Source organism: Leptosomus discolor, chromosome 1 (assembly GCF_034619465.1).
Source record: "Leptosomus discolor isolate bLepDis1 chromosome 1, bLepDis1.hap2, whole genome shotgun sequence".
In the NCBI taxonomy this organism is placed as follows: domain Eukaryota; kingdom Metazoa; phylum Chordata; class Aves; order Leptosomiformes; family Leptosomidae; genus Leptosomus; species Leptosomus discolor.
Window position 1 is genome coordinate 103,303,488 of NC_141391.1, and position 11,539 is coordinate 103,315,026.

Below are 11,539 nucleotides of genomic sequence, written 5' to 3' on the forward strand. Positions count from 1 at the left end.
GTGCCCTTGACCGATTCGCGTGTTCTCTCTCTTTGTGCCGTACGTACCTCCCGGGGCCCCTCGGCGGTGCTCGCTAGCAGCCGTGGCGCCGGCCCTTTAAGCGTCTCTGATGACGACAGCGGGAGGGGCGGAAGCGGAAGCGCCCGCGGGCCGGAGGGCAGGGCCGGCGCCGGGGGAGAGGAGCGGTCGCAGGCGGCTCCGGTGGGCGCTCGGGCGGGGCGGGGGGGGGGGGGGGGGTGGCGGCAGCAGCGGTGCGGGCGGCGCCGCGCCCTCAGGGTGGTCTGGAAGCGCCGGGCGCGGCCTTCCCGCCGCCATCCCTTCCCGACGCCGGTATCCAGGGACGCGGATCGGTTGCTGGGGGGAGGCGGGCAGCGGCTGCAACGGCCCTAACGGCCGCCTCCTCCTCCTCCTCCTCCTCCTTCTCTCCCCGTGCAGGCGCAGAGCGGCGCCGCCGCCGGCCCCGGCCCCGCCATGGTGCGGCTGCACGTGAAGCGCGGCGACGAGAGCCAGTTCCTGCTGGAGGCGGCGGGCAGCGCCCGCCTCGCCGATCTGGCGCCCCTCGTCGCCCGCATCTACAACGGGAGGCTGAAGGTGCAGCGCCTCTGCTCAGGTACCGGCCCGCCCGCCAACGCCTCCTCCTCGCTCCCCGCGGCGAACGGCGGGCGCTGGCTTCTCCCCGTGCGCCGGAGCGGGCCCGGCGGGTGCGGAGCTCCGGGTCGGGGGGAACTCCCGCTTTCCGAGCGGCGGGAGCCCGGCTGGCCGGGGCCGGAGAGCTGCGCGGCCCCCTGGGTGGTTGTGCCCCGCTGGCTCACAGGCCGGGAGCTGCGGGGCGGCACTGAGGGGCGACTTGGCTGCGGCCTCGCAGGAGTTCTGTGCTGGCAGAAGTTAAGAAATAGCTCTCAAATCCCAGTTTAGCAGCAGATTAGTCATCCTGTCCGAAATCTAAGAGAACAGTGAATACCCACCAAAAACGCCAAACCACGTGTAAATTCCCACCTTCTGGTAGTAGTCCTTATTTTGGGGGGGCCATACAGCTCTGAGTTTCCCGCTGGACATGACTGAAAAGTCATCCGTTGCATGACTGAACTGCAGCACATTTTGTCCTGTAGTGGCTGCGTAAATCCTTTGTGGGCAGCCTACATGTACCCTGCATGTGGAACAAAATCCTCATTTTGCGTAGTGCGTGCTTGGTGCAAGGCATCCACCTGCCGTGGGATGGAGAGTCACTGGGTGTGTCTAATTTAGTGCTTTAGTTCAATGCGGGAGGTGCTTTTGGAAAACTTCTACTCTTTGTCCCTGTGGCCTCACTTTGATTTGCATTGCTCATCAGACTGGGAGCACCTGAGCTGAGATTCCCTTCAGCACTTTGGGGAGGAATAACCCCCTGCACCAGTACAGGCTGGTGTTGACCTGCTGGAGAGCAGCTCTGTGGAGAAGGACCTGGGAGTCCTGGTGGACACCAGGTTGGCCATGAGCCAGCAATGTGCCCTAGTGGCCAAGAAGGCCACTGGTAGCCTGGGGTGCATTAGGAGGAGTGTGGCCAGCAGGTTGAGGGAGGTTCTCCTCCCCCTCTACTCTGCCCTGGTGAGGCCACATCTGGAGTACTGTGTCCAGTTCTCCAGCAGAGGGCTATGAAGATGATGAGGGGACTGGAACATCTCTCTTGTGAGGAAAGGCTGAGAGACCTGGGGCTCTTTAGCCTGGAGAAGAGAAGGCTGAGAGGGGACCTTATTAACGCTGATAAATATCTAAAGGGTGGGTGTCAGGAGGATGGGGCCAGGCTCTTCTCAGTGGTGCCCAGTGAGAGGACAAGGGGCAACAGGTACAAACTTGAACATGGAAGTTCCACCTCAACATGAGGAAAAACTTCTTTGCTCTGAGGGTGACAGAGCACTGGAACAGGCTGCCCAGGGAGGCTGTGGAGTCTCCTTCCCTGGAGATATTCAAAACCCACCTGGATGCAGTCCTGTGTGGCCTGCTCTGGGTGAACCTGCTTTAGCAGAGGGGTTGGACTAGGTGATCTCCAGAGGTCTCTTCCAACCCCCACAGTTCTGTGACCTGAAGGGTGCAGCCCCTCTACATGTGATGTGCTCCAGCCACAAATACGTAGTGTATGAGACCACACTGAGGCTGATCTGAAATAAACAAAAATCCTCAACGCAAACACCGTGGTTACTGTATTTTCAGCACTGACTCTTTCTATGGATCCGTTGCTGTTGCCCACAGGACAAGTAGTAATTTAGTCTTGACCTTTTTGGTTTCACGTGGGTGCCTATATTCCCAGCCACGGAAATAGGATTGACGTTTCTTGGGACTTGGGGTACTTCTGGTGTGCCTGTTGTGAGGTGGATATGGTTTAACTAACATGGTGATGGTGAAGAGGCTGGAGGGCCTTCAGGGAAAGGATGCTGTAAAGTAGGCTGACAGCTGGATAAGTGGTGGGGGAAGTTGTGAGTATAGCCTGCAGGCTGTGGATCAGGTGCTGCAGGCTAGGTAGCAGGGTTAGGAAACCGCATCCACACGCTGTCTGTTCTCACTGTGTGAGACTGTGCATTGGTAACCAGCATTTACACCTCAATGTTGTCTCAGCTAGAATTATCCTGGACCATTGTTTCTTAATGAGACAAACTACTGTTGAGAGTTTTGTTTATTTTTTATTTCATACTGGGTGTGAATGACTCTCTGGCTCAGATGTAGTATGGACAAATCTGTAGGTAGTACAGTTACGTGTTTTCTCAACTGCAAAGAAATTAGTTACTGTATAACAACAAAATTGTTTTCCATTTTGAAAAAAGTTGCTTTCCCAAAAGTACTTAGAAATATGCAGTCAGCTAAAGCTGACTAAGGAAATAGCAAAAAGTAAAAGTTTATGGCCAGCAAGTATCATCCAGGTTTGCATACCTGCACTGTGTTGTCTGTTACATTGTTAATATATGCGTGAAATGTATGAATTGTAATGTAATTACAGCATATGTATCTATATATTTGTATTTATGTACTTTATTGTTTATTACATGTGCTTAGCTCTTTGAAAACTGGAGGCTAGGAGTAAGGTTTGCCTGCATGTACATAATATGAGAGGCTTTTGTAAATTGTATGTTCTCAATAACACCAATTTTTAATCTTCTTTAAACACTTTAAAGAGATGGAGGAGCTGGCAGAGCATGGTATTTTCTTGCCGTATAATATGCAAGGACTGACAGATGAGCAAATCGAAGAACTGAAGTTGAAGGATGAGTGGGCAGAAAAGTGTGTGCCGAGTGGTGGGAGTGTCTTCAAGAAGGATGAAATTGGGCGAAGAAATGGACACGGTAAATCAAATGTAAATGTTTGTTGCTTTCCCTGCAGGCACAGGTAATCTATAATATAATGAGGAATGTAAAAACCATAATTCTGAACCTTTCACTTTTACCTCACTGTCCTGGACGAAGAAAAAAACTGGTAGATGCTAAGTATACATTTGATTTCAGGCCAGCATGTTAGCTGGCTCATGTTTATTTGCTAATTATAAAAATCATCCTATAAATAAACTATATGAAAAGCAGTTGTAGATTTGTTAAGTAGTAGCTGTTTCAGGAGCGTGTTTTCACAAAAGATTGGCTAAACTATTAGTTACATACATAAATCTTCTGTCTTGGATTAGGACCTGGTGTGATGTTGATTTAAAAGCCTAAATTGTAGTATATCTCATCATATAAGCACATATGCTGTTTAACTTTGCAACTCTAGTACTTGGAAGTAAACTTCAAAGATAAGTAAATGATTATCAGAAGCAAGATTGGCTGTTGCACTTCAATTTATTCTCCCCATTTGTAAATGTATACTTGAGGACTGTTTTTCTCCAGAGGCTCAGAGACATTATTAACAGGTTGTTTGTCTAATATTTCTTCTTTTTTCTCATTCAACTTGACTGAGACTTACTGAACTCACTCCCGTCGCTTTGTCTTTCTGCAACTCCAGCCAAGAGGTTTTGCCTTGGCACTTGGCATGTGTATTGAGCACCACTTAACAGTCGAGAGCATGAGGACTGTGAACAGAAGAGATGGCGATTGTCGCCCTGCTGCCTGTTCCTGTGCTCCTGACAGCCCCTGCCGGGTCAGCAGCCCTTTAGACGTCAGTTGCAGGGCAGCTCAGTTAATCTTTGAATAACTTAGTCTTGTCATATGCAGACAGCTTACTCCAAGTGTCTTATTTTGGGGAAAATAATTCTTCTAACGCAACACATTGCCCAATCAAATTTAAGCCTTTGCTGAATTTGATTAAGAGCTTATATTCTAGCTAAATGTTTTCCCTCCCAACTGTGTTCTGAGAAAAAGCCGAGTGTCTTGTACGTAGGCCTGTGGGCAAAGCCTGTCTTGTTTGGCATGGTTGTTAGCAGTGTTGGGCCTTGCAGTACAAGTTTGCAAGCGACTTTAACATGAGGACAGCACCACTTTTACTTGTATTTGTACTCTGGCATTTACTTGCTAGTAGGAGGATGGCTTTGTAATATTATCAAAGTTATATTATGGAACAGTGTGTAAATGTGGGCCAAACCGAACACCATCAAATGATGCATTTAAGTGTTCAGCTGTGAATGAGTATGATTTAATTGGATTTTTGTATTTCAGGAGAGGCTTTTTATAACAATTAAAATAGATAACTATGATATGAAATGCACATTGTATTTGCAAAACTGCATTTGATGTTAGATTGAGATTTTAATTAGAAAAAAGAAAATCCCAAGCCATTGTCCCCAGTTAAAGCACATCTGCCAATACAGTCCACAACAGTCGCTAAGCATGGCATGGGAAAGACAGCCTTGGTTTTTGGTTGGGGAGTATGAGATTATGGCTGTTGCTTTCTACTCAGTACTTTTGTCCCAAATGAAGTTCCAGATACCAGTCAAGTGTCTTTGTGGAAAAGTAAGTTTGGCTCTCCCATGAGAAATACTGTTTTGTTTCTTAAGTGAGTCAGAAATACAGCAATGAACTGTAAAACTGGTAAATATATGGCAACTTAGTAGCGTCACTCTTGCTTTGTGATTTAACAATGTTTCATTTGCTTACAGTAGAGAATAACCTGAATAGGTCATTTGCTTGGTTTCTTTATAGTAAGTGTAGGCTAAATATGTGTCTCTTATTTTTAGCTCCAAATGAAAAAATGCAGCAAGTTATAAAGAAGACAATAGAGGAAGCCAAGGCATTAATCTCTAAGGTAAGTTTTCTGAAGGAGCATGTGGTATGTGGGACTTTCTTAATACCTGCTATGTAGTTGGGCAGCTTAAATAAAAATAGACTTTTTTCAGTGCAAGGGTGTCCTGGCTTGTCTGGGATAGAATCTTAGGCCAGCCATGCTGGGCAGGCCGCTGGCAGTTTCAGGTCATCCGGGGCAGCTGCCCTGAGTTAGCTACAGGTGTAGCCCACACCATAACGTCTGGTCATTATAAAGGGGGAAGGCTGGCTGAGGGAGGGGAGCTCCTGTGGGGTTCCTGGCTCACGAGGGTGGCTCTCCTGTTGGTTCTGATGGCTGTGTGTTTAGTTGGCTGAGTATAACATGGTATATACCCTTGTTGGTATTGGTGGTGTTTCATTAAATCTGTTTTCACTTCAGCCTACAGGTCTGCTCTCCTTTTCCTGATTCCTCTCCCTGGCTGGTGAGGGGCTGTTGGGTGATAGAGCAGCTGCTATAGTTTAGCCCTGGGTACAGGCTAAATGTGGACAAAGGGCTGACAATTTTTGAGTAATATCATGAAGTGATGTGAATAGTCTAATAAAAGCTGACATTTCTGTTAATGATTTTCTTAATGGCTTTTGGCAAGCTAGTTCAACAAGTTAAGGAATCAGATATTAAACTCCAAGTGAATGCTGGCAGCGGAGACCACATTGAATGATTAAATCGCATTTAATTTTATCCACATGCTCTTAATTTGCTATTGATGCATTCTTAAGGTGAATGCTTGTCGTGTTTTCTGGTGAAAAATTAACTGCATTCTGTGATGTTCCTGGACTAAAATACCTTCTGCCCGTTAACATAGTCTTTTGAGGTTTATGTAGATTTAATTGGAAAATGTGTTCTAATCTCGTAGAATAGGCCTTGGTTTTACAAGTACTTGAACTCATGTTCAGTCCCAGTGAGTTTGTGTGTTTAAAGATAAGCATGAGGGTATGCCCTGGTGGGACTATGGTCTCAGTTATTCATCTTTACCAAATCTGTAGATGCTCTGTGTTGTGTCTCAGCTTTCGTATTACTTTGAAACATAAATTAAGTCATATTTATTATCAGATTTCTTTTTTTTGTAAACATCTGCAAGTAATTTTCTTCTCCCCACCCTTACAGTTCTGGGAATTGGTATGCGTGGAACTTTAAAACAGCTTTAAACCAGTTATGCAAATAGATAATGTTACTGTTGGGGTTTTTTTTTAGTGTTGTCTGTGCACTTAAATTGGCCTTCTTGGCTGTTTTTTTGCTGATAACCGTGTCCTATCAGTCATTTAGAGTGAGCAGCTCAATATTTCCAAAGGCCTTGTGAAGGTAAGCAGAGGAGCTGCCCTGTTGCCTGGTAGCACTTCCAGTGTGCTGAGTTGCAGCAAACCTTTCCTGAATTGAAGCAGGATTTCGGCCAAATTGTTCTGAGTCACAGCAAAATCTACACAAAATGAGAGACGTTTCAGATTAAACCTTCTGGACTGTAAAAATTTTTCTCCAGATGGACTTTTTTTTTCCTAATGGATTGCATCTCATCAGTTGTATTTCTAAATAGGGAGGAAATTAATAACGTGTAGTTTTTCTTCTTGAGCCAAATATACCTGCAGATCTGGTCTCCACTTTGCAGGTCTTCCTGGGTAAAACTTGTAACTATGTACTATGTTGTCAATAAAAAGTTGCAAAATTGCCGCACTGTGTGCTGACTTGCTCCCCAAATTATTGCCATTCATTGGTGAATGAATTTAAGGATAGTTTGGGAAGTGGTTTGTTAGGTTCATCGCTTTATATTGATGAAAATGAAGGAATATGCCTGTGTATTTAAAAAAAAAAAAAAAGTTGATCATCTGAAATTGGCAAGTGCAATTGATTTCTTAGTTAACTCGTTTAAGAATGTCCACAAGGAGGCAACATTCTCTTACTCTGTTTTTTATAAACCTTGTTACTTAAATTATTAAACTGTTAAATCCATAAGCAAGAACTTTATTTCTTCTCTTCCAGATGCGTCTTGTTTTTCCCTTATCCATTGCAGTAGGTTTTGGAATGATCTCAAGTATTTGATCTTGCAGATCTCTGGATAAGTCATGCGATATGCCAAGCTTTACTCTTCTGCTCACGTGTGCTCTATCTTTTTCCTCACGTTTTAGGCCCCTTCTCTAGCCCTCGCTTGAATTCTACTGTTTTGAATCTTGTTCGTTTATCACAAGTGCTTGGAACAAAACACTCCCCATCCAGTTTCTGTGGTTGTATGTGTACTTGTTTGAATGCCTGTATCCCACAGGCATTTGTTACTAAATGCCTCCTGCGCAATTTAGTGAAGATCTCTCTTTTCTCTCTCTCTCTTTTTTTTTTTTTTTTTTTTTCCTCTCCCACCCCTGCAGTGTAAGTAAGCTAAATGGAAGGGCTAAAGTGTGGAGTTGTATTCAGAAGTCAATATTCAAATGAGAGAATTTGTGCTCCTAATATCTTTGTGCAGCCAGTTAGCTTTGCTCAGATGTCCTGCTGTTGAACCTCTGAACTGACTACAAAGCGAGGTCTTTCTGCATATTTTTTTTAATTGCCAATGATCCCTGCCTGTATTTCAGAAACAAGTTCAGGCCAATGTGTGTGTTAATATGGAGATGGTGAAAGATGCATTGGACCAGCTCCGAGGGGCTGTGATGATTGTGTATCCGATGGGATTGCCTCCGCATGATCCCGTTAGGATGGAGTTTGAAGATAAAGAAGACTTGGCGGGAACTCACGTATGCAGTAATGTATTTGGATTATATGTAGTCCCTGGGTTAAATATGTGCTATGCTCCATTTTAGCAATGAAGGCTGTTTTAATTTGCATGACAAATTTTGTTTAATATTTTTGTCTGATGTTTATGTAAAAGCTTAACTAGAAATAAGATTAATGAAGCTTATTTCAAATGTTACGTACAAAGTTCAGGTAAGTTTGGGGTTCATTTTAAATAGCTTGTCATTTCTTTCTGATGCCAGTATTGGGAATTTATTGCCTGAAGTGTTTAGGTTAGATTAAGATTGAATGGAATGTGAACGAAAATGCTGCAGATTAGTACGAGGAGAAAGATGTAGCAGGTGTAGAGTGTAAAATTACACTGGCCTTTCTGTTAGGAATACCAGAAAGATTTTCCCAGAAAATTTTTCTGGTTTTGAAAAAAGGCAGAAAACAACACCTCCCCCAACACTTCACCTTGTTTGTTCATTTGTCACAGGCTGGACTTGAAGTTATAGAAGAATCAGAAGCACAGTTATGGTGGGCAGGAAAGGAGTTGAAAGGAACAAAGTTGCTCTCTGATTATGTAGGCAAAAATGAGAAAACAACCATCATTGTCAAGATACAGAAAGTAAGTGTTGCTGGGAGATTTCTTTACAGGTTATGCACCTTTCGCTGTCTAATTCTCTGTGGAAGGGAAGTTTCCGTAGGTGTATAAAATGGATTAGATTAGTTTTAGCTTGAGTGTCTTAAAACTGTCAATCTATTTTTAGGTTTTAGTTTATTGTATTCTAAGTTTTTCTTTAGTAGTTCCTTTCCCTGTCAGTAGTTGCTCTTACTTGCTCCATTTCTTAAGTACAGCAAAGAGGTATTTAAAAGTAGATGAAATAGAAACTGAGAAGTTTAAAAACCCTCATCTGGCTCTCAGTTCATCACAGTGCTGAGCACTGAACAGACCCAGTCATTTGGCCTGCTCAGTTTTTCTAATTGTGCTTGTGGATGTTCTACTGTCCATATTCTGGCCTTTAAGAAACAGTTTTAATGTTTTGTGCATATGTGGTGTGGACGCCTCTCATCCCCGTTTCAGTCTGCTCTGTGTCTGAAAGACAGTGTCTGTAACTCAGGCATTTCCTGCCTGTGATGTCCTGAGTTTCTTGATGGCAGGTCCTCAAACTGTCTCAGTTGCCTAGGAAATGTGGATGTGCATCTCCTTTGAGAGGACACGGGTTGTGGAAGAGCCTGAACTTAGGCTCTTGCGAAGTGTTCGGTGAGAACTCGCTGAGTGCGAGGAGGCAGAACGAGCTGCTGGGCCTGTACCGCCCAGTCGCGCTGTTGGCAACACCTCACCTAAAGCTTCCAGCTCAACTTTTTTTAAAGAAAATAGACTTCCCAGTTGTCAGATACGGTGAAGCCTCCTGTGTTAATTGTGAACACAGGTCCGAGTCATCCTCTGGAGTAATGAGCTAAAATGAGGTGAAAATCTGCTGCTGTTCCTCAGTTTATAGACCTGATGCTTCAGTATAAGCCAGTCATTAAGTGTATACTGCTGTCTCATGCAGTGGTCGTGGTCTTGCAATATCAGAATTAGCACCAAGCTACTGGGACTGTTCAGTGTTTTATGGACAGAATGATTTTGTACCAACTGTGCAGTTGTACTCCTCTCTGGTGAGAATGCCATACTTGAGGGAGGAATGGTGTTTCAGTTCATTTTCAGGCCTTTGTCAGAAGCTGCTCACCCAGTTCGTGTGTGTATGTATCTCTCTGTATATATATATATCAAATCACACTCAAAGTGTGCTTTTTTTTTTTTTTTTTTTGTATGCCAAATGTCTCTGAGTTCTTACCCATGGCTCAGAATTATTCTGGAGCTGCATTTCACTCCCATGTCAGTGAGACCACCTCTGCCACAGAAAGCATTAATGTTTATGGCAGATCTTATTACCTGCAGGTGTCTGTAATGGAATTCCTCAAAGATAAGTCAAGTGATTTATGTGTTTGTCATTTAGAAGACCAGAATTGCTTTCTTTTTCCTATCAGGGTGATTGAAAAATACTGTGACAACTCAACAGCCATTGAAGTGTAGGCTCCCAGGAAAGTTGTCTTATGGCTTAATTAGTTGATGGACCTCTTCAGAGCGTGCATAGTAGTACAGTGATTTTTCTATCTGACAAGAGATGCCTGCATTCTTGGGTTGGAGAGCTAAATTAAACTACCTCAGACCCTTTTTGTTCCAGGGAGGATTCACCATCTCTGTTCAAACCGTTCTGTTTGCTGTTGTTGACAATAGCTGTCATCGGCTGTTTTCTGCTCTGCACATCATTTCTTCCATGAGGACAGTTGCCTGGAAAAAGAATTTTTTTATTTGTAGTAACAAATAAAACTTCTTTTCTTTGTAGTGTTTTGTAACTGCCTTTCTTCCCTGCTTTACTAATTCATGTGCCATCTTGAGTCTGTATTAGCAGGGGAGCTAAAGATGGATGGGAGCCCATCATGAGACATCTAGAACGACCTTAAAACAGAGAGAGATTTATTATGTCTTTTAGAGCAGAAGGTTAGGTAAAATAGACTCAATCCTGTTTGCACCTTCCATCGATGGCCACAAAAATGACAGCATGATTCAGATGCTGAGATGAAAAAATAATTCTCACTTGAATGCAGCAGAAGTTTCTCAACATTTATTTTCCTGTCCTGAGGGACCTTATTAAATTTGAGAAATCCTATCGTCTGAAGAAAGAGTTCGCTATCTTTGCATAGCAGCTTCTCTTTTGTATTGCAAATGCCATCATAAATAAAACTTATCATTTCCCTTTCAGAAAGGACAAGGAGCTCCAGGGCGTGAACCTCTGATTAGTCATGAAGAGCAAAAACAGATGATGCTGTACTACTACAGAAAGCAGGAGGAACTTAAGGTAACAGTGTCTTTTTACTGTGTGAGAGCTGTGCTGTGGTAGGCACTAACCGCAGGTGACATCCGCTGCTGCCTCCTTAACCCGTCGGTTCTGTTTACAGAAGCTAGAAGAGGATGACGACGACTCCTTTCTAAATGCTGAGTGGGCAGACAGCCATGCTTTGAAGAGGCAGTTTCATGGTGTAAAAGACATCAAATGGGGGCCAAGATGAAGCTCTTTAAGCTCTCAGGTTGTTACTCTTGTTTGCAATGAGGAGTTGTGTTGTGTGCGGTGGATTCTTCTGACAAAAGCTGAAGTTGTCACTTCCGTAGCAGATGCCTGTTTCGGCCTTCGGTTTTCAATGCTCTGGATAACTATAGCAGCACTTGTCTCTGCAAAGAATGGAGTAAATCCTGTTGAAGTTTGTCATTTTATTAGAAGCTTGTAATTTGAATGTTGAAATATTAAGCTATTTCTTAGATAATACATCTAGTAAATACGCACTAGAATGTTTGTTATTGTTTTGAGTGGTCTTTATGCTTTCGTCCTGATTCTTGCATTTCTTTCAGATGGTGTGATCTGTAGAAGGTAATTTATTTTATAAGAAATCCGTTTTTCCAGGCTAATCCAGTGAAAGTTAGTGATTTTTATGTGCTTGTTTTTGTTTCAACATAGCTAATTCCACACTATCATTTTTTAAATGAGTTGAGCTCTTAACAATTGCTTAAAGGAAATATTTTTATATA

The 11,539-nt window shown here is 43.7% G+C and overlaps 1 protein-coding gene across 2 annotated transcripts; it reads left to right on the forward strand.

The window, feature by feature from the left end:
- Positions 1-471: 471 nt before the first annotated feature.
- Positions 472-11,306, forward strand: CFAP298 (cilia and flagella associated protein 298). 2 transcript variants are annotated; one of them, XM_086477843.1, is made up of 7 exons: positions 472-610; positions 3,144-3,311; positions 5,129-5,196; positions 7,770-7,928; positions 8,405-8,536; positions 10,719-10,814; positions 10,915-11,306. In XM_086477843.1, exons 1-7 carry the CDS (start codon positions 472-474, stop codon positions 11,023-11,025), a joined length of 873 nt encoding a protein of 290 aa, XP_086333969.1. In that variant the 3' UTR covers positions 11,026-11,306. The 2 variants fall into 2 exon arrangements, with proteins under 2 accessions (XP_086333969.1, XP_086333978.1); XM_086477852.1 differs by lacking the exon at positions 10,719-10,814.
- Positions 11,307-11,539: the final 233 nt, after the last annotated feature.

What these genes read in the sequence shown, in the direction of transcription:
- CFAP298 (XM_086477843.1), top strand. Translation starts at nt 472, where the DNA reads ATGGTGCGGCTGCACGTGAAGCGCGGCGACGAGAGCCAGTTCCTGCTG. An exon ending in GGTGCAGCGCCTCTGCTCAG is followed by an intron (nt 611 to 3,143) that starts GTACCGGCCCGC and finishes AACACTTTAAAG; the next exon opens with AGATGGAGGAGCTGGCAGAG. An exon ending in AAGACTTGGCGGGAACTCAC is followed by an intron (nt 7,929 to 8,404) that starts GTATGCAGTAAT and finishes CATTTGTCACAG; the next exon opens with GCTGGACTTGAAGTTATAGA.